Source organism: Crinia signifera, chromosome 4, assembly GCF_055691185.1.
Source record: "Crinia signifera chromosome 4, ASM5569118v1, whole genome shotgun sequence".
In the NCBI taxonomy this organism is placed as follows: Eukaryota; Metazoa; Chordata; class Amphibia; order Anura; family Myobatrachidae; genus Crinia; species Crinia signifera.
Window position 1 is genome coordinate 116,967,310 of NC_139220.1, and position 23,793 is coordinate 116,991,102.

Sequence of the window (23,793 nt, forward strand, 5' to 3'; positions counted from 1 at the left end):
TTCAGCCAATCAGCTCCTATTTGTCACATATGCCATTTTCAATTTATATTGAGGGATAACAAGAATATCACTAATTGTTAGATCTAACCCATGATTTTGTATGCTACTTAATGGTGTATCTCCCAGGAACTTTGGAGACTCTGACCACTGGGCTTCAGCTGTCAGAGGGGCACCAAGAAAAGGAGGATGAGGAGGTTGCTGAACCAGGGCATATCTCTCTCCACTCATTCCATAGAGATTTTCTACATTAACTGCTGACTCAAAAACTCCCCCTTGAGCTGAAGAGTCTTGGGATGTGCAATAACAGATCAAAGTGTATATAGTGAACTACAGCTCTGCTGTTGGTACAATTTATATGATAAAAGAAGGAGAGCAGAAGTTGTTTTAACTAAAAACACTAATTAATAAAAATAACTTTTAGGGTTTATCAAAGTTTTGAGAGAGATAAAATTGGGAGTGTCATTTTTCAAACACAGCCTATAAAATGTAAGGCAGAATCTGATTGACTGGTCCTTTATCTGTCACAATATTATCTCTCTACGAACTTTTATAATAAAAACCTCTCAAGGCTGTATTATCATTTGCTTTCAGCACCTGAAATAAAGATTCCAAAGATTAACTGTAATAAGGAACCACCCTATGTTGGAAGTAGTGAGCTACCGGAGTCTGGTGATTCCCGAGAGGGCACCCAGGTGCTAAGTTTACATGCTTGCGGGAGTGCCGTCTTTTTGTGATATATATATAAAAGTCCCAGGGGGCGGCACTCCAAACAATGTGGGTAAGTAATACTAAAACAATGAGCCGGTGCCCTCCACTGACAGTGCGTAGCTGTCAATATGCTTCTCTGTGGTGTCGGCGGCACTCGGAAATAAGACACATACACCAGGCTTGTGATGCCAACGTTTCAAGGCTCAGCTGCCTCTTTATCAAGGTGCTTAAAACACCTTGCTTAGAACACCTTGATAAAGAGGCCGCCGAGCCTTGAAACGTTGACATCACAAGCCTGGTGTATGTGTCTTATTTCCGAGTGCTGCCGACACCACAGAGAAGCATATATATATATATATATATATATATATATATATATATATATATATATATATATACTTCCCAACATGCCCCTCTCCGGGAGGGACACAATGCTCTCTTTCTGGACCTCCCTCTTAATGTATGACTGCCATCATCTGTTTTAAAGAGGTTAACTGATAACAAAGGTGCTTCACCACAGGTGATGGTAATCATAAATTAAGAGGGAAGTCCAGAGGCAGAGCATTGTGTCCCTTCTGGAGAGGGTCATGTTGGGAGGTATGTATGTGCTGATATATATATATATATATATATATATATATATATATATGCAACAGGCTAATTGCTGTGTTCTACAATTTTAATTGCACAGAAGTCTGACAGGATGCAAAATGATATCTTTTTTAAATAAGAAGGGTTTGTGTTTGTTTATCTTTCAGAACTTTTGCTGTGAGAAGAGAACGATTAATAAACCATTCTGTTTACATTGCTGAGACCTGTTCTCCTTTATTCTTGCAGCTTAATGACATTATAGTGAGCACACCTGGGACTGCTATGCAGATGTACTTCCTGGAGACATTGCTGCTGCAAGACAAGCCATTACTTTTTGTTGGCCCCACAGGCACAGGAAAGACAGCTATTACAAACAGTTTCCTGCGACACTTACCTCAAGAAAAATATGTTGTGTGTCAAATTAACTTCTCAGTGCAAGCTTCAGCTAACCAGACTCAGGACATACTCCTAACAAAACTTGAAAGGTACCCTGACTTTTAATTAAAATCAAGTTTATAATAGTGCTGAATTTACTCCATGGAGATTATCTGACAAAATAATATTAAACACCCAGCTTTAGCCTCTGACAATACAGAGACAATCTGATTTGTTTCACACTACACTGTTTACAGGCAACCAAACTACATCTTAATTGTTGTTGACAAAGATTCTGATTTACCGTATATACTCGGGTATAAGTCGACCCGAATATAAGCCGAGGCACTTAATTTTACAACAAAAAAACTGGGAAAACTTATTGACTCAAGTGGGACCCTCACTCGAGTATAAGCCGAGGGGGGCTTTTTCAGCATAAAAAATGTTCTGAAAAAGTAGGCTTATACTTGTGTATATATGGTATATTGAGCAGGCAATAGAACGCAATTCAAGAAAGCATATGTCCTCCTTAACATGTTCTTATAAAACTCTTTCACTGGAAAATAAATAGACATCTGGTACTGGGCTTACTGCAGACCATGGCATATTAAAATGAATCCCTAAATTGTGACTTAATAGGATATAAGGGCCATCTGTCATTGCAAGATCAAAACAGCAGGTGTATGCTTGCAAATACAGGGAAGGTGAAGGTTATGTGTTTGAGGTTGAGAAGTGTGCAAGATATTTGTTCCTTACGTATATATATAAGTACTGTCTCCTGGGTACCTAAAAAATCTTTTCTGCAAAATAAGTACAAAAAAATAAAAAATTCTACAATTTCCTATATCTTTAAGATAAATATTTTATGAATATATTTTCTGTCTTGTAATATGTTAAAATATTCTGTAGGTACATTAGAATAGAGTTTTAAATTACTTTTAATAGTGACAGATCTTAGAAATGCTTTTTATGCTCCTAATTTGCTTTTATGCTCCCTGCAGTTTCTGCAAGCCAAGCTTTTTCACACTAGCTGAGGTTCTTTTACACTGCATTTCAGAATATAAGGTTCTTTGCAAGTTGGGAAAGCTATATTAAAAATAATGTCATTATTTTGTTGAGATCCTGTGAAGACCAGAACTTTGAGACTCTGCTGCCTTGATTCATTACGGGTTCTAAGTGTAGAAGAAATGGAAATAGAATTCTTATTTATTTCCTGTATAAGTTTAGTTAGAGCATAGAATATGTTTTAATCAAAACTGGGACATGTGAATAGAAAAACTGGCAGGATGTGGGCTTAAATCTTGTGCACAGAATATTACCAGTTTTCTTTCATCCAAACTTTTCATATTGGCTCACAATAGGTTTCAGGGAAACACAGTAAACATGGTAAGTGTGGTAGAAGGTGACTATGCTAACGAATGCTCTGCATTCACTAAATCATACTTAACTTTCCAGTGTTGTTGCTGGTTCAGCTTTCAAGAAAAAGCAGAGTGAGGTGTTGGGGAAAGTGTCAGGATATGGGTACAGTAGTGCATTCTCTCTGTGATCTCCTTTGTACATGTCATGGAAGATCTTGCACATCAGAAACCAATGAAAATGTGGAAAACATTAGAAAAATGTCTGAATTGACCATACACTCAGCATCTGAATGACAGCAGATATGGTAAACTTTGACTAAGACATTGTTAATGGCAATGTTTCTACCTGAGGATGATAGCAGAACATTGACTCTCAGGGGTAAATTTAATAATATCGAATGAGTACCAATGCACTAATTTGTACCCATTTGACATGAAATACGGCCGGGACCCAGTGCCTGACTAATTTACAATCAGGCAAATGTGGCTTATCTGCCTTATGTATATACGGCAAGGTCAGACGAATTTGGCTGGTGCGAATGCATACGCCATCGATATAGTCCTGGTGGCAGAAACACAGGGAGGCAAAAATTAACCTGGCCTTGACCAAGATGGAGTGAGGTCTCCCCCTCCAAGGCACACCCAGCCCGGGCTGAAGTCCAGGGCTGTCCCCAGTGCCCCTGGGCGGTGGGCACTATGCTCATAGCCATAAGTGTAAAATGAATAATCATTAATTATTGGGTTATGTTGTGGAACTACAAGTCTCCCCCTGCATGAAGGGACTTGGAGAACCTGGGCATTAAAGGGCCCACTGGTTATTGTAGTTCTACAACATAACCAATAGCCAAATACACACACCCTGAAAAATAAAACTTTACTACACACTACAATTTGCCATGGCAATGTTTTTTTGTGGAGCTCGGTGGATGGCGGGAACGCGTAAGTGTTTACACTTGCAGCTCCTCTACCAAACTGAGGGAGAGACATTTTTTGGTAGTGTGAACGACTCTATTTCTATGGCTTGAAACATGTTCCTTGGGGGTTAAACGGGTTGAATGTTTGAATGGTATGAAATGCTATTTTAAATGGTTTTCATCTGCAATGTGAAAGGGGTTTAGTGGCTCAGACCCGTTTTAAATACCGTTTTGAAATACCGGGTCTTAAACGTTTAGGCAAACTGAAAGCAGCATTACACTGCACATGGGTCATTTACCCAACGTCGAGATCCTGACTGTTAAAATACCGACGCACAGGTTCCGGACGGCCATCGACTATTCTCCCTCATGGGGATCCACAACCCCCATAAAGAGAAAATAGAATAGGTGGCTCGCTACGCTTGCCACCATGCCCGCAGCATGGCGAGCGCTGCATGGCGAGCACAGCAAGCTGGCAAGGGGCTTTGTTGTGCTTGCCACGCTGTCTGAATCCGGCCAGTCGGGATCCCGACGTCGGGCTAATGACTGTTGGGATCCCGACTGTTGGAACCCTGTACCACACCCCTGCACATGCGTAGATGAACCTGGAAGCCCAGTGAGCAGCTCCCATCACAGAGGGCAATCATATTTGAAGAACTGCCCTTTGCTTTACTAATGGCATATGTTAGTACATATGCCATTAGTAACAAGGCAGTAAGTAGTGGGATGTACCACAAATGGCTGGTACTGTACAATCCACCTATTTTTTAATATATGGTTACACAATAAAGGTTACATTTTAATATACCCCAAACAAAGAATCTTCTTTTCTTCCATTCATAAGATATTTCATATCTGACTTTAGGGGGCACCACAAAATGTACATAATACCGTAGTTCCCAGTAGTGGTCCTTATTATTACTAGTTGTTTTAATCTACTACTGAATACTATTTCTGAAATACCTCCCCCTACCCCACTCAAGCCACCTTAGGTTGATTGGAATTTGGGAGAAATTTCTTGTGTGGACTCCATTCCCCTTCTTTTTTTGACTATACATCTTTTGGGGAAAAAAATCTTCTAGTATTTTAGAGTATATGCTAATGACATGTTTTTAAGCTTTCTCCCCAGAACAAACAGAGAATTTCAGGGACGTATAATTAGGATCCTACCAGCAAATATACATGCAGGCAAATAACATTTCATTAAATCATTGCTGTGCATTGTTTATATTTTTAACCTGTATAAACTGTTTCTTCCTCTTAATTAAGACATTTTGGTCTAGCATGCATGGCTTATACAGCAATTTGCATTTTTTCATCAAAGTTATTTTCTCTTTTCACATTTAGATCCAAAGCAGACAGTAACAAATGACAGTGAGCATTGGGAAGCATTTATCAAGGGTTATCACCTGCGGTTACCAACCATCGCTAGCATTATTCCCTGCTAATTGGCTGGTTACTAAATTGATGCTTACCAAGCTTTTACTATAATCATGAAACAAATGTCACTTGGTTCACTGTAACATTTTATGTAGAACAGGGAGTTTAAAACATATCTCTGTTATCAGATCTGATATTTGCAATGCTTGTAAAAACACATTGGTAAAATCGGCGTATGGATGACCGGGTGCTTTTCACATGCACAAAGGATTGCATTCTCCCAGGATAAGGAAGAGTTAAATGCTGTTTGGAGGAGGATTGTGATTGGTGTGAGGTTAGGTTATCCTATGGGGTTGGAGTGAAGGGGTGAGATTTCAGGGCCATTTATGAGTAACATATTAAAAATGTTTTTCTGTTGGATATTATACACCCTCCCTTTTTGTTTGAACAGTTTTTGGCGGTTTGGGGTAAAAAAATTTATGTAGTGAGACAGAATGGTTGCAGTCGCCATCTGTCTTGTGACCTCCTCTCCAATACATGTCTTATACCGATTCTACCATATTGGGGTCAGCGGCACCACCGGTCCAGGTGCCCCTCAGGTTGTTGTGTCATTGAGATGGAAGGTGGATACCTTAAGCATGGTTTTAAGCTGGCTGTTTGCCATTTATTTGATTATCAGTGAAGGTTTTCAAGTGGTTATTGCATTGTGGGGCCATTGGGTTTCCTCCAGGTACTCTTGTTTCCTTGCCCAAAAATAACCATAGTGTCTATATGTACACACTGATGGCCCAAGTGGTTCTTATCTGCAGCCAAATGATTTCATTGTTGTCCCCCATGACTACCACTATGGGTCTTTAAAAAGTAACACTGTAGCATATTAGCAACAGTGTAGATGTTTTGTATAGCATGTGCAAGAAGAAATGTGTGCAGTTTTTGGGCCTCATTGTTGACTTTCTAAACCACTTCTTTAGAAAGATTTAGCGACTTTGCATAGCCATTAAGTTTAGGTGTGTCAATAATAATGGGCAACCTAACAGAGGAATAATTACATTGCTTCATCAGGTGCCTACTCATATTGACACCAAGCAATGTGCAAACTTTTAAATCGCTCTCATAGTGCACAATATATCAAAACTCCCTTGTTGTTGTTCTGATTTGAGTGCACTAGGCTAAATTTAGTTAATCCCAGTGTTTATATTTATTCACCTACTGTAGTAGAAGGGTGTAGACTGTATTCTTATGTAAAGGTAGTCATGTGGGTGGGCATGTTTTCAGGACACCTAGATAAGCAATTGACAAGAACTAGAACTGTGAGAAACCAATATGTATTGTCCGATGTTTTCCCTCTCCTTTTTCCCTGTATAGTACTTACAGGACACAGTGAAGCAGGCATACGGTCCACCTCAGTTCTGTGAAAATACAAGTTGTAGAATGGGGTGACTGAGGATTTAGGGCAAATGATCCCTCACCCACCTGGTGAAGATCACTATTACCCTAATTGATAGAATTAGTTTCAGAGTAGTAAACGCTCCTTTTTTTTTATAAGGAACCTTCTCTCTCCCAGCTCCTGTAAGGTAACTTCATCAAGATGTCTTGCTCACCTTGAATCCACAAGAGGTGTAAGGCACAAGCGATTACAGATTGTCACAGCTTGCTGCCTAGGCACCTGTTCTGTACAATTGCAGTTTTAAAAGAAGCAACAAGAAAAGTTTAAAATAAAAATGACACTTACAAAACTTCAGCTCACAAAACCATGCTGTGGATAAAAGCTTTAAAGACTGACCAAAGCTCTGCTACTCATGTTTATTTCAGAAGTGAATGTCCTGACATTGATAAAGGTACGCTATATAAAGCTGAAGTATATCCAATTACTAAAAAATGTACCTAATGATCTGAAGAGTTAGAGGGCACAATATAAAGTTGAAAAGAATATGCAGCAGGAATAAATGCATCAAACAGTAATATGAAATGCGACCAGGAATACCCCAACAGAACGTAAAAGGTCAAAGAGACAAAGGGAAACACATATTTCAGAAACAACTTGAAAAAACATACTGGCAAAAGTCATATGTTGAAAAAATTACAAATTCCTGTGAATAATGACAGCAACTTTATACCTATGACAAAGTCAATGGCGGGATCACTAGACATGATTGTTTTAAAATAACATGGGTCAATGAGGAATGGTGTCACAGAGACCTCATTGTACCACACCAGGGCTGAAGTAGGACGTGATTTTATATTTGTTAATCTCTGATGAAAATGAGCCATCATTAAAATGTTGTAAAACTTCTAATTCGTAATATATGTTTATTCCTAGTCTATGAGTGCATCCCTCAAGTTGCTGTTTATACCTGTTTGGTTATGTGAAGGTACCGGGTGTTACATACAGTATACAGTATCTGGAGGGACGACTATTCGGTTTTAAATAGTGCTCATTTGAATTGCATGCACAAAGTTGGCTTTGTCAACAGATATTAGAAATTTAGGGGAGAGTTTAAGCAGGATGATCTATTTGGATATAATATTATGATATGTATACTAGTTTACATCAGTATGTGTCTTTGTGAAGCCAGCAATACATAAGGTAGCTTGCATGTGTATGAGTGTGCACGCACCGCCAGGCTGACAGATGATAATACTGCTGCTGATGATAATACACCTATCCAGTGTGCTGTCATGATCATGTAGTCTATTTCTTATCAATGCTACTTGTCTACATATTTGTAGTTAGGTTGAAATTGGTAGCATGAGTTAATGACTGCTACTAATCAGCTGAAACACTTTATGTTGCATATACAGTACTGCAAATATCAGAAGTAGATAAAGTACAAACATAGTTTACATCTCTTGTGTAACCTGTGGGCAACAGAATTATTTTGTCATACACGATTCATCTTTGAAGTGGTTGTTTGATGGATCATTGATGGAAACTAGGTATACTCTTGTTCACCTTCTTTGATGATAATCTACCTCCAACTACAGATGCCCTAACCCCCAAAGTTTCTTCCTGGGAATTATGGATTGCAATACAAGAGATTAATTTTATCCAATAAAAACGTTACTACTTTACATTACGGGGGAATTTACTAAGATGTGTATTCTGCTTCACATATGATGTTGCTATAGGCAACCAATCAGATCGTGTCTACTATCTTCTAGGTGCTAAATAAATAAGAAGTAGATTCTGTATGGATGCCCATAGCAACATCACGTGAAGTAGAATACACATTCTAGTAAATTTCCCCCTACTTCTTTTTTTTTTTTATAAATTCTTTCTTTTCAAAAGTTTTCACATATGAGAAAAAACAAGAAGAGAAAAGTTTTACATTAACCAATAACAGAAATATATCAGAACATGAATGTTGTAGAGAAACATTTTAGAAATATAGCGTTGCCATATAAACTGTATCATCCGAATCTACGCAGTACAAAAATATGAAAACATTTAAATAAAAAAGCATGTAGATAGCACAGTAATGAACAAAGAAAGAGACAGAGAAGGGAAAGGAGAGAGAGAGGGGGGTGGGGTGGTGTGCTTGCAGAGATTTGGACCCGGATTTCATCCAGCTATCAGCTGAGTCAAGACCTTGTATGATATGATTTAGGGCCCATTCAAGTCCAAGATTCTCCTGGCATGACATTGATTTTATTGATTCCGAGGAATGAGGCTTTTATATGAGGAAGTATTTTTTAAATTAAGCCACGCATTCCACACGTGCATATGCAGAGAATTTTTCAGGTGTGGAGTAAAAAATATCATCCATTGACATGTAGAAGTCCATCCAGCTGCACCATTCCCACAATGTGGGGGGCGTTGGTGAACGCCAGTGGACCGGGAGCACCGCCCTAGCTGCATTGTTTATGTGCCTCAATAAAGACTTTTTGTATTTAGATATGGGCATGTTAGAATGCGATAATAGCCAAAAGTCAGGACCGGTAGGGACTGGGTGGCCTAGTATCTCAGCGGACAGTTTCTTTATACTATCCCAAAATGGTGCGATCAAATGGCAGTCCCACCATATATGGAGTAGGGTACCCTGCTCCCATCCACATCTCCAACATAGCGGAGATACACCCTTATAAAATTTATGCAAAGTATTTGGGCAGCGATACCATCTAGTCAGTAGCTTATACTGAGTTTCGACCACCTCAAGACTGGCCGAACATGCACTGGTGGTTTGAAATACTTTATCCCAATTAACTTGGATCTGTCTGGAGGCGAAGTCTTTTTCCCAAGCACCCTGGTACGATGGCTCTGGAGGCAATAGAGCAGACAAAAGCAGCTGATAGACATTGGATACTATATGTGTGGGTGGTTGTTGCTGGGAACATAATCTTTCAAAGGGTGTAAGTACCCTCCCCAGTGTCCGAAGACCTCCCAATGAAGTGGCAAAGTGACGAGCCTGAAGATCCCCCTACTTCTTTATACTGTTTCTGAAGCGGCCAGAGATGAGGGGTTTAGTGGTGAATTGTACCTTAGGAAATGTTGCTAGTAACTGTTACTGCATTGCGTACTGTACTCACTTTTTGGGATTAGCCATTTGCATGATTACCCTGCACATTATGTTTTAGAAGGTGACTAAATGGTTCAATTACCTGACTTTACTTATTCTGGTGCCAGAAAGGCTACAGATGGATTTAAACACATTGCCTTGGCTGTAATAGTACCAGGGGTAGGTGTTTTGGACTTTTTGGCTAGAAATAACAAAAGTAACTTTATCATAGGCAAGAGGAGGGACTTATGGTGACTGCTTTACTTGAAGACATTCATCACAGTTATCATCATCTTTGTTTTTTTATGTTTTTTTATATATATATTTTTATTGAAGCAATGTATCATATTTCATTTACAACATAGTCATAATAATCCTTCTCATGTTCAGATACACAATTATCACCATCATCCTTATGCAGCTCAACAAAATCTTTTAAGTGAGTGATTTTGAATAATGTATCACTTACATTTTCTTCTTGCCATAAGAAACTTGTTTCTACTAGTAGAAGATATTGAATTACAGTACTAGTACTAGCGATTGAAGTAGCAAGCATTGAAAATAAAAGGAAGTGGACAAGAGAAGTTGCCAATAAACTTTGAGAAAGCATTTATTGAGTATGTTATATAAAATTATACAGATATTCTGATTTGTTGCTGTGGGCATCTCCTCTACTTATTCACTCTTTGATACATCAACCCAGTGGTTCCCAAACTGTGTGCCTAGGCACCCTGGGATACCTCAGGACACTTGCAGGGAGTCCATGGGTTCATGGACCAGGATCAATTCATATTATTTATGGGCAATGTAACATGCTAAACCAGTGCTGGTGGCTGCCAATCATGACATATGTGGACAAACAGAAACAAATCCTGTCCCTCACCACATAACTGTGATTATATAAATACAATGTATTTATTTAATATTTTTTTCTGAATTTCTCCATAAGAAACATTTGGTGTAGGGGTGCCTTTAAAACATTTTGATGCTCTAAGGTTCTGTGATTCAAAATAGTTTGTGAATCGCTGCATCAACCCCTTCGTATTGTACCAGTGTTGCTTCATATACTAGGACAGTGGTTCCCAACCCTGGTCCTCAAGTACCCCCAACAGTGCACGTTTTCCAGGTCAACCGGCAAGTGCACTCATTATTCAGGCACATTTGAAAAGATACATAGGTGGAGCTAATTATAGCACTTGTGATTCTGTGTGGAGACCTGCAAAACAAGCACTGTTGGGGATACTTGAGGACCAGGGTTGGGAACCACTGTACTAGGATAATAATCCTAAATGATGTACTGATCTATCTGATCTGAAAAGGTTACAATTAATTTACACTGGTTAAACCATATGTAATTGCACAACGTGAGATAGGGAAGGTGGGGGTGATACCTTGTACAGATGGAGCAGGCCTAGTTCTTGATAGAATCGCATGGGGCACACGAGACACTTGCGCACGCCTTGTGGCTACTTTGATTTCTCTTCCACCCGCGCCTCCTCTGCCACCTCCCCTGGTGCCCCTCACTGCCCCGCCATCCCCCCTATCCCTGCCCATCTCCTTGAAGTGGAGGCGGACAGGGACCTGCTACGGCCCCATCCAGAAACTGGGACGCGCATGCGTGTGAGGCGCACGCGCATCCCAGTCAGATGGAGCGCCTCTGCACCGGCGATTGCCAGCGCAGGCATGCTGGCAATCCCCGGGCAAGAACCAGGGGCTTTATGTAATAAAATTAAATACCAGCATACTAGTGGATAAAAAATGTGCAGATTCTGTTAATAAAAATAATTCTGGGTGGGGAGGGCAGGGGCAGATAAGTACACTGACAAAATACAAACACCAACACGGAAGTTGCCTAAACTTAGGGGTAAATTTACTAAAGCTTCTAAAAATAAAATGAGGTGATGTTGACCATAACAGCCAATCATGTTCTGTCTAGCATTTCTCTTTTTCATCCAGGAAAAGTATAGAAACAATCTGATTGGTTGCTAAGGGCAACATCACCAATTTAAATTTTTAGAAGCTTTAGTAAATTAAGCCCTTAGTATGTGTTGAAAAGCCTTAGAAAACTTGTGAAGTCTTGTTGTAGGAAAAGGTTCATGCAGAAAGACTGTTCTCTTCCCTTGTAATATACTGTATGTGATAACTGCACAGCAGCTGATCATTCCTCACTTGCCTGCATGGCAGATGAACATTCTTGCATTGCCAAAATAATCAAAAAGGCAAGCACATAGAATTATGGGAAAATTATATTTAACCTGTTTTCTTTGTGATTGGGTTATATGATCTAAAACACTTGAGATCTGAGATTTGTGGGAAAATGGTGCTTTTCCTTGTAACAAGGACAAGTTGTGGCCCACCGGGAAACCGGGCCATTTCCAGGTGGGCCGACCCAAAATTCAATAAAAAGGGGCCGGCCGCGCTCCCCCCTGGGCTGGCTGGCCGCAGCACTTTGCCCAAATCCAAGCGGCAGCAGCACTTTGCCCAAATCCAAAATGGCCTAGGGAGGGCTGCTGCGCATGCGCACACAGCATCTCCCAGGCTCCCAGCTCCAGTTCCCCCTCAACCCGGCCAGCAGAAAAAGGAAGCAGTAGCAGGTGAGCCGCCCCCCCCCCCCCCCCTTGGCGTGCATTACATACCGGCTCCACCCCCCCTCCCCGGGCACACAATACATACCGCTGCTGCCACCCCCCGCATTACATACAGTCCCAATACGCCCCTGGTTGTGGTGCACAAATTCGAGTACTCCGGTCCTCCGAAGTTCAGTTCTTTTTGATTTTCTGGAGTGCAAACTCAATTTTTTTTTTAACATTTGATTTTCAAAAATACACTTCTAAGCATACATCGATATAACAATCTGGAAAACAATGGTTTTAGCTGGTTGCAAATCAATTGAGCTTTTGGAACAGGATGATTTTCTAAAAGTTACTTTAGTCATTGTATTTAAACAATGACAAGATAACACAGAAAAGGGACTGCATAAGTAGCTGTCAGAATCTACTACTTTCTATCAATGACCTTTCAGTGGGCTTCTAGTTATTAAGTATTCAACTGTCACGGATTGAGTTTTAATGTTCTAGACCAAAGGTTAAAGCATGGGAAAAGAACTTTATTTAGCTTATATACTGTATAAATGACAAGTAAAAGCTCTGTATGTTTTATACATTGGTGGATCAACAAGTGATATTCCGATATAAATACACATTTTCAATTTATTTAGGATATATTGAGCTTTTAGGGTAAATAATAAGCATTCACAAAGATCCAACAATGAGGGAGGCCTAGCATTTGGGATATCTGATTTTGCATCTTAAGCAGCCAAATGACAATATGTAAAGTGTGGCTTATTCTTAAAATATAATCTATGCATGACTGGAATTTAATTTGCATTTATTTTATAAATATTAACTACATAGAGATGCCCTTGCAGTGCATAGTTATCCTTCAGATTTGGTACATGTATATAATGAGTTGTAGTCATGAGATTTTTGCTTAGTGAACAATTTTAAAAGTGTGAAATGAGAGATTTATTAAATGTTGGAACAAAATAAAGTAAAAAGAGATAAAGTACCAACCAATCAGCTTCTACCGAAACAGTCATTTTTCTAGCACAAACTGTTAAATGACCATTAGAAGATTATTGGCTGCTACATTTTCTCTCTACACTTAATCCCTCTCCAAAATGTAATAAATTGATTTAAATAGGATCCAATTTATTAACATTATTTTTACTAAAATAATGTGAAAAGGGGTGTTTAATTCCCTTTTCACATTATTTTAGTTTCTCTTTAATGCATTAAAGGGCTTTTGGAGCATGTCCATGAAAGACTGCTTCAAACCCTTTATCTAAAAAAAAATTTTAATAACCAAACTGCATTTCCCATATTTATAATGCTGTGCCAGGACTGTGTGATCAGCCATATGTGATCGATGTACGCACAAGCTGATAACTCTGTCAAGTAAAATACATTTTAAAATTTTTTTTTATCATACTCACCTTCCCATTTAGCTGGGATAAGTACCCCAGTGTGGACTGTTTGTCATCCTCGCTCCCTGCTTCTTCTGTTACTCCTGGTGGAATAAAGTGATGCTGCAAATGGCATCTCACTTTACAGCACCGGAGATCACAGCAGCAGGAAGCCCAGATGGCTGGCGGCCCTCCAGTATGGTGATAAATTGGCCCCATAAACATGTAAATTATTTGTCTGATTATACTTGTCAACATGCAATACAACTTAATAAAATTAGTGCCTGACCGATCCAGTTTAATATGACAGCAGGTGATTTTAAACTATAAACAGTTAAAGACAATTTAGATGGAAAAGTTAAAATTTTGATGCAATATATAATATTGCAATACAATCATTTTTATATATTAAAAATATTGTACACTCCCCAAATATCTTAAAGTACTTACTATGACAGCTTCATTTAGTAATAATTCATGACATATATAAGACCAGACAGGTGGAGTGTCTCAGACACTGCTGACAATCATTATAATATTTTTTTCTAAATATTACATAAAACCATGTCTATTTTTACCAAATCCTGTCAATTTTGCCTTATTTTGATTTTTGGATTGACCCAATTTTTTATAAGCTAAGCTGTCACTTTAGTGTCACAATCATTTTGTCGAAGTACCTCTATATTACTCATACCTGTTGGCATCTTTGTAGCTGAATACAGTATATTCTGGGATTGCTGAAATGTGTTAGAAGCATCATTACTGGAATTATATACATCAGGAAAAACTTGATTGACATAGACTGGGTGCCATTCAGTAAGGGTTGTATTTAATTCTAAAGATGCATGCACACCCAGGAAGTATTACTACATACAGAATTCCATAGCAGAAAATGCCCTAATGTTCCAATAGCAGCTCCTTACAGGTGTGGTCCATAAAAGTTTGTTGCCACTGGTGGAAGGTGTTTATTTTTTAATTGGAAACTTTGTACATGGGTCAGAAGGTGGGGGCGTAATGCTTGTTTTGTTTGAGGGTTGTTTTTACTCAACTTTATATTTCCTATAGCATTGTATGTAAGTTTTATGTTACCATTTGCTCTTCCTTCCTCCAATTTCAAAATCCTGTAAAAACTCTTATTTCAATGAATTCAGTATTTTCTGAAGTATTTCAATATTTTTGATATACAGTATTTAAATCTGTGCATCACATCACCTCTTCCCCTTATCTCCTCATTACATATTCAGTTATGATATGTGTTGGCATATTGCATACAGCCTATGTCCAGTTTAGTAGTATTTCTCTGAATTTTTGTGACTGTTTTTTTTTTTTTAAACAAATAAACCTTAATCACACTAGAACATTATTTGGGAGTTGTATAGCTCACAGACAATGGGCCAGTTCCCCATGCTTCAAAAAGCGATAGAGTGGAGAGTGGAAACAACCAGGCAATCAGCTATTAACTGCCATATTACAGGCTGGGTTTGAAAATGACAGTTATGGGATGATTATTTATAACTGTCAACTTTATCACTTTTTGAAACTTGGTGCATCTGGCCCAGTGTCTAATTGGAGATGGAAAAGGTCACTGCTGTGGTGCCTCAAGCATGCATTTGGTATGGTTTTAGGACAGGCGTGGACACATCTGCAGATGACCCCAATAAGTTCATAACCATAACTAGACCCCATAAAAAGATTTGGCCAAGAAAGATTTTGTGCCCTTTATATTGACTCTGAACTCACATTTGAAAAGAAATATCCACTACCCCTAGTAGCAGAATTCTTTGATGAATTAAGGAAAATATGTAGTTTTACTAGACCTCAGTAGTGCTTGGAATATTTAACATTTGCAAAATTAGCATGAATGGAACACATTCCTACCATTGATGGATATTTTTAGGACTTGATAATTGCATAAGGGTTATAGTGTTCATTCTAGCACCCGCCATCTTTGAAAACCCATGCAGTTCCTCTGCCCTGCCTGGGTGTCGCTGTCTGTTGTAGTGATTCTAGCACAGTGCGGTCTGTATATCAGCACTGATATGCAAACCAGACCTGTGCTAGAAATCCCACAGCAGACAGCGACACCCCAGGCAGGGAAGAGGAACTGCATGGGTTTTCAAAGATGGTAGGTGCTACAATGATCACTAGGGTTATGTAATGCTCCAGCTTTCAGAGTATTTTTAATTTATATATTTTCTGAAAATTTCGACAGAAATTGTGGTAATATATCTGACTTTATTAAATGGAAAGTCTATAGGCAAAGCTGTGTACCGGCATTGCAAATTTACCAGACATATTTTATTTTTATTCCTGAGGATGTTTCATTTCATTGCATTTGTTAAAAGTGGCAGAATGACAATAAGTAAAATTTTCCATATTCCCTTATGACCGTATTCTGTCAGCCTACACTCACATAAGTGACATAAGGCATTTACGGAGTTGTACAACGCCAGATACAACTCAAACTGACTATAAGTCTCTGATAAAGGGAAAAAGACAAACTTTGGTGATTCACAATGTGCTTTTTATAGCTGACAAATTAATAAGGGAAATTATGCATGATTTCTTTTCCTGTGTAAGTGATATTCCAATCACATTTCCTTCCATTGTTGTTACAAAGCTCTTGTTACAGGCTCCATGGAAAATAAATGTTAAGTGTTATAGGATGTGTTTGCTTCCTTCTAAATTATCACTGCTGCGGGCTTGGTGGCAAAATAATTAAAAGGCTCACTAATTATTTAGTACACATTCATATTTTAATCTCCATTAATATGCATCATTCCTATCCACTCAAGCTCTCATCATAGAAACTGTGCAGAGGAAAAGAAGTTCAAAATGAAAGTGTTATTAATAACTAGAATGACTAGTGAAAATACCTCCGGTATTATTGCAAGAGATACCAGAACAATAGTTGGCATTATTACATTTACTAGTAAAAGACAAGAAGATTTGTATATTGTATTACTGTATAATAGATTTTACTATGTTGTGAACTAAACTGTAGTTTCATGATATATGGCCCGATTTTTTAATGTGAAAAAGCAAGCAACTTTTTGTCTGGAACACATCATGTTGCAATGCAAAGGGTTAGCAAGTGCATTTATACAGTACAGTTTCTGTGCAGGGGAAATATTAGGTGCTTTTGCATGTATCTCACAGATGTTAGACACCGTTATTTTTACACTGCAATTTAGATTTCAGTTTGAACACACCCCACCCAAATCTAAATCTCTCTGTCCATGTTACATCTGCCCCACCTGCAGAGCTATTTATTAGTCATGAAATATATACAGTATGTTTACATAAATTGATTATGTGCTTGACACTTGTTGAAAAGGAATATAGGGGGTTATTCTGATCTTCTAGATTCTTGTTGCGTGTTTGGCCCCATCCCGATGGTTGTGGGACTGAGCATGCGCATGGTCTTTTATGCGCATGTGCATGTTCCCTTTGCTAACAGCTTCAGTGACTTGCATAGTCGCTGCGCCGTTCGCAGGGATTGGGGTCGTCTATGGGAATGCAGAGTGTTTCATGTGTGTCACCATTACCAGGCGGGGCATCCCCATGGCTACACTGGAGGGATGATGTGTGCCGGAGGAGGGCGGCTGACATCATAGGACATCAGAACCATAAAAAAAATAGATACATAGCTAATACCAAGTGGACCTGCAGGTATGTGTAGCAAAGAATACCATGATACTGTAAGTGTAAAAACCATACACAAAAACACCATATTATGTAAGATTAACATAATAAGATTAAACAACCTTTATAAGTACCGCTGCTAATATAGAGCCATCATAAAACAAATTTAAAAGAGTATACTGTAGAATAACTGAAAATTGTCACATTGTTTATGAACCTGGACTATGACTTGAGGCTTTAGGACAGAATTGAGCTGATTTAATTAATATAAGGTCTACTCATTCACAGATGGAGCACTGGGATGAGGTAGTACGAGAGCAGCGGGTTTGCTGGAGTAGATGCAAAACCAGCTATACAGGAACACTGGGGTGAGATGTACCTGTAAGGGATGCAGTTAAAATCCCGGCGGTCGGGATCCCGGCGTTCAGAATCCCGACCGCCGAAATCCCGACCGCCGAAATCCCGACACATTCTCCCTCCGTGGGTGTCCACGACACCCCTGGAGGGAGAATAAATTAGTGTGCCGAGCGTAGCGAGGCACTGGGCCCGCTGCGTGGTGAGTGCAGCGAGCCTGCAAGGGGGGGGGGCGATCCACGTCCCCCCCCTTGTCGGCATTTTGGCTGTTGGGATTCCGGCATCAGGATTCTGAACGCCGGGATCCCGACCGCCGGGATTCAGTACTGAATCCACCTGTAAGACAGGACCACTGTGATTATTGCAGGTCTAGCTATTCAGGAACAATGGAATGATATGTACAAGTGAGATAGGTGCATTGGGATATTTTCAGGACCATCTTTTCAGGAACACTAGCATGATATGTATCAGTAAGACAGAACCACAGGACCATCCATTCAGGAACACTGGGATGAATGCTACCACTGAGCCTGGACTTCTGATATGTGCAGGACCAGCTATTCAGAAATACTGTGATTGAGCTGAACCAGTGAAGCAGGATATACCAGAGAGATATTGCAGGAGCAGCAAATAAAGGTTTGGATAGTTGATTAGTACATCTGGTTAGTCCCATTAGATAACAGAGGTTAGTGATGCATTTGTTAGTAGATGAAAATAAGTTAATGCAATATTGCTGCAATGAATTATGATTTGTTAAAGATGGTGTGATATAATTACCACTTTTCAGTGATTATTATGGTTGATTGCCTCAGACAAATTAGATCAAAGATGTATAGGTGGCCACGTGATGGCAACAGCTGTAAGGGGCTCCCGGCTTGGTCTGGTCATCACTCCAGTATCTTGCCTTATCTGGATCCACCCACAAGATGGTCACCAAATAATTGTGCAGGAAACTAGTCCTAGGTACAAAATAGATCTCTGTCAATGTGTTTCTCCACGTCTAAATATCCAGCGGCTTCCTCAGGACAAGTCAGGACAAACCTGTGATGAAATGTGTGGTATCCAGTGAGCTCCCAGTAGTCCAGTGAGCTGGTGGCATCTAGTTGCCACCCACGCATTGTGGGGAGCTAAGAACCTGTAGATTCAGTAGCTGCAAAGAGACAGGGATTAGGTTATGACCTCTTTATCACTGACTCTGTGACATACTGTATGGAGACAGGCTGTCAGCTCTCTACTCCCTGCTTCTCACTGCTACTGAAAAGCGCTTTTCTAGGAGATGGAATCTAGCGACACTCTCTGAAGAAATACATTCACAGCACAGACCATCATGCTGTGAAATATAAATGAGCAGAGTATCACTGTCCCAGCCAGTGGATGGGTACTGTGTGAGCTGGATCAGTCAGACATGTACACTCATTGTGGCTGTAAAGGCAGCCCGCTCCGTATCTTACTACAGTTATTGGGGAGCACTCTGCTAGACATCTGACTTTACCTTCCAGATGTTAGTGCTGGAGAATACTGTACCTCCAGACAAGTGGAGGATCTAGAGCTCAATATATGAATCGGGAGGGCAGGCAAAGTACAGTATTTGTATACACATCTTTTTACATTTTGGAGGCCATTATACACATTTATAAAGGAAGCTAAACATTATACAGATATGGCCATAAACAGAGATACCTTTATCACCAGTGCTGTATAAGTAACAAAAATATTTTTTTCTTTCTCGAATGCATTTTATGTTTGCAATTAGTTGCAACTTGTGTCCATATTCATGGCTGCCTATATACCTCTGATTTGTGTAGCAGTATTCTTTATAGAACAGAAACGAGTGTCTGCCATCGCTCTAAAAGTATAACCCATGATACATAGTAGCTGTCACTAATGTCAGCAATCTCGCATGCAACTGCGACCACCATCATACATTTAGGTCCATGCATGTGCAGATTTCTGGGTTTCAGTAAAGTGCCCACCTCTGAATCAGGCGCTGTGATGGCATTTTCTTGAGAAAATCACTGCCCAGGAAAAATATATTGTTGGATGTGGACAGGATCATTGATGCTTTTTTTTATTTCAATTAATATTGGTACTAATATTTGATGTGGGCATTATTAAGTCTATTTTGACCACTTGAAGTCTGCTAATGGTTAGGAATGTGTACCTATCATTCATTCCGATCCATAGTCGCTGCACCAACCAACATACAAAAATGAATACAAATGGCAACTGGTGTGGTAAAGAAATCAACAGCTTTAAAGCTATAATTAGCTGGCCTCTCTCAATTTCTATAGGGAATATTCAAACAATACTAATAAAAGTAAAATGTTTAATAAATGACTAGTGTGTTACCTTCAACAGTCCCTTCTCTTTTTCTGAAATTCTCTCCCAATTTCTAACAGAACCCCACACAAGTTTATCACTTCAGATTAATTAAGAATTCTATGACATTGCTTAAGCTTGGCCTCTGTTTCCCTCCAGAAGTGTAGTCAGTGTAAACAGAGATGGAGATTTTTTCAAGTTTGAGAGGACATTTGAGACAAACTAGATGTAGAAAAGCCTCCCAATTGTAGAAGGTAATATATAAATATCAGTGGAAGCAGCTTTGAAGGTAGGCAGTATGCATGCTGCACTGCAAATGGATGGGTAACCGTTTCTGTATCAAAGGATTTTCATATGAGACCTACTGTCTGAGCAGAGACCTATCAACCTGAAGTTCTCCCATTGGGCCTTATTTTGGTTCACTCTTTCTGACAAAATACTTCTTAGATGGACAAAACCATGTGCACTGCAGGGGAGCATATGCAAAATGTGCAGAGAGAGTTAGATTTGTGTGGGGTTTTACTTCAAAGTGAGATCTATATTGCAGTGTAAAAATAAAGCAGTCAGTATTTACCCTGCACAGAAACAAAATTACTCACCCAAATCTAATTCTCTCTGCACATGTTACATCTGCCCCCCCTGCAGTGCACATGGTTTTGTCCATCTAAGAAGTATTTTGTCAGAAAGAGTGAACCAAAATAAGGCCCATTGTTCTGAAGTTGTTGCTATTAAACACATCAGAGGAGGTGTGTGGAGGTGAAGCCTGACCACTTGAAGGGGGTCATTCTGTGTAGTGGCCTCAGAAGAGTAAGCACATTTTTACAGTTTAGCTGCTACTCCTGATTTGATCATGAAGGAGCAAGACATGAAGCGATGGAGGAATAAGGACACCAGATACAGGTATAGAAGTATAGCAGAGAAGATAAAGACATTTGAGAAGCAAATAAAGAGACAACTAAGGAAATGAGTAAGTCTAGTAGAAAAATAAAGCAGCACCATCACGTGCTCCATTATTAAAAAGCAGCTGAAAATAGGAGTAATTTGTCAAGATGGGGTTGCAGCAGATATAACTCTATGTGAAGCCATAAATGCTTCAGGAAATGAATTTACAGAACCTGCAGTGTTAACATGCCAATGGTAACTACAGGCAGTTTCAAATTGAAGAAAACCAGCACAGAAAAACTCAGCAGAGCAAGTGGATAAGGCAGTAGAGAAGTTGGGGAACACGGTGCTGTAAATTGAGGATTTTAGAATGTGTATCACTAAGGCACAGAAGCACTAAACTGCCAGGAGACATATATAGACTGTCACAAACAGATTGGGATAAAGATGGCAGCATCCTGCTCCCAGAACATCACATGTAATGGAGTAGTGAAACAGGGATCAGCGAGGAGGCAGTCAGAGACCACTGCAACCACAGCACTGAAGACCAAAGTAGAGAGCCTGGAAGAAAGCAATGGAGCAGCACAGCACCATCAGGAGACCAATAATTCAAGAACAGAGGATAGTGTTCCCTACTCAGGTGCCAACACAATGCAAGGACAGCCAGGATATATGATTTAATTCAAAACTGGCATAGGAAAGCTAGAAAGGTGCTGCCTACAGTACTCCACGCTGTGAAAAGCCACACCCCACATTTTTAGGATTTCTACCTACCACAACATGCAGTGGCTCTGTAATTGGTAAAACACAAACTGAAAATCATTTAAAACAAAATGGGCTTCATTCCACAGAGGATTCCAGCCCTAGCAGTTTTGGAACTTATGTAGCCTAAGCGGAGTTTCAGCTTTATCGAATCTTGACATGAGCCTTAATGCATTTGGTATGTTCTGTGCCCGCCCCACCTCTCCAATACTTGATGGGTTGACCATTTCCATCACTCCAGGAGTAACATAAAAGACAGCCTGTCTCTCTTGTATTAGGAGAACCATTAAAGGCAAAACATTTCCTTTTTATCTTTAAAAAATATCTTGGATGTCTGCCTACATCCTTTGACCTCCAAAATGTATGATTCTTAGCCTAATTTAACACTACACTGTGACATCAAGCCACACCTCAATATTTTATCTCCTAGGGCAGGGGTGGGGAACCTCAGGCCCGGGGGCCGTATGCGGTCTGAGTGGCCCTCCCACCCGGCCGGTGGCTTTGCCAAGAGTAAAGTACAGGCCCGGGGTAGTTCTTGCGAGATTCCTCTTAATCAACAGCAGCCGTAGACTGTCAGTCCTATTCAGCGGCAGCTGCCGGAGCATGGGACGGCTGCAGCAAGACAATTTGTTAGGGAAATCTTTACATATGGCCCCCGAAGGATTTTTTTCCCCATACAAATGGCCCTTGACACAAAAAAGGTTCCCCACCCCTGTCCTCGGGGCATAACTTTTCTGAAATTATGCTTTACTTTTTTTAATTGCTCACCATAATCACTCCAGCAAGGCTTTGGGACTGAATGAATATCAATTCTTACTGCTTAAAATAAAAAAAAACTGTGTTTCATCTTCGGTCTGGAGGATTCTTTTTGTTCAAATAGTTGAAGTGAGTTAAATTATAATTGCTTTATAAATGAAGGTCCCACAGAATTCATAATTAGTCATTAATAAATAACCTATTATCTACAAGTACAAAAGAATAATATAGTATAACAAGTGTATCAGAATTAATGATTAATGAAAAAAAATCAAGAATAAACGTTAAAAATGATCTATAAGTGTCTATAAATTAGATACAATTATACAACCTATGTGCTTTTGGCTGTCAAAGGGCACCCGCTTCCATTGGGAATGCATTGGTGTGTACACACCCACAACTTTTTGTGGGCATGTGTGTATAGTCGCTACTGTGATGTGTGTGCATATGGGCATGCATTGCTTTAAGGATGAGACTGGACAGATCTTTAACCCCTTCCCGACAATTGACGTACATTTACGTCATGGTCGGGAAGTACTTCCCGACACATGGCGTAAATGTACGTCATGGCTTGTAACTGTCACCGCGTCTATAGACGCGGTGACAGTTTCAACATGACTGCTGTCCCTGACAGCAGACATGTCCGTGCATGCCCAGGGGGGGCTGCGATGCCGCCCCCCCGTTGGCGATCGCTGTGATTGGCTGTTCAGTGTGAACAGCCAATTACAGCGTTTTCTGTGTCACCGGCGAATAACGTTCGCCGGTGACACGCGATCGGAGGTGATTGGTGCTGTAAAGTACAGCACCAATCACCGCGGGGTGTAAGGGTGACACTGGTGTCACCCCACCTCACCCCACCCGCCCCCAAAGGCCGTGATTGGTTCGTCGGACCGACGGACCAATCACAGCCAAGGAGGGGGATTTAAACTAACGGTGACTGCACTGCAGACGCCATTCCGGTCTGGAATTGAGTGCAGTGCGGTCACCGTGCCTAGCTGCCGCAGTATACTGACCTGAACCTTGCCAAATACTTACCTGATCCTTGCAAATACCTTGCCTGATCACTGCTTCATCACTGCTTGTAGTGTGCTGGATGCTTCCTGGATCCTGTTACTTGTGACTTCCTGTGTTGTGAACTTGTGCTGCTGCAGTGTAATAGCGTTAGATAGAGAGAGATAGAGAGAGATAGTGTCAGAGAGTGCTATATTTTGTGCTGCTGCAGTGTGATATAGTTATAGATAGAGACATAGAGAGAGAGAGATAGAGAGAGATAGAGAGAGATATAGAGA

At 40.0% G+C, this 23,793-nt stretch overlaps 1 protein-coding gene across 1 annotated transcript in view; it reads left to right on the plus strand.

Moving 5' to 3' along the window:
- Positions 1–23,793, plus strand: part of LOC146074345 (dynein axonemal heavy chain 3-like) — a 1,013,923-nt gene that overhangs the window by 626,373 nt on the left and 363,757 nt on the right. The window contains 1 exon segment of the mRNA XM_083182299.1: positions 1,546–1,784. Within this exon segment, the coding sequence (XP_083038425.1) occupies positions 1,546–1,784 (239 nt within the window).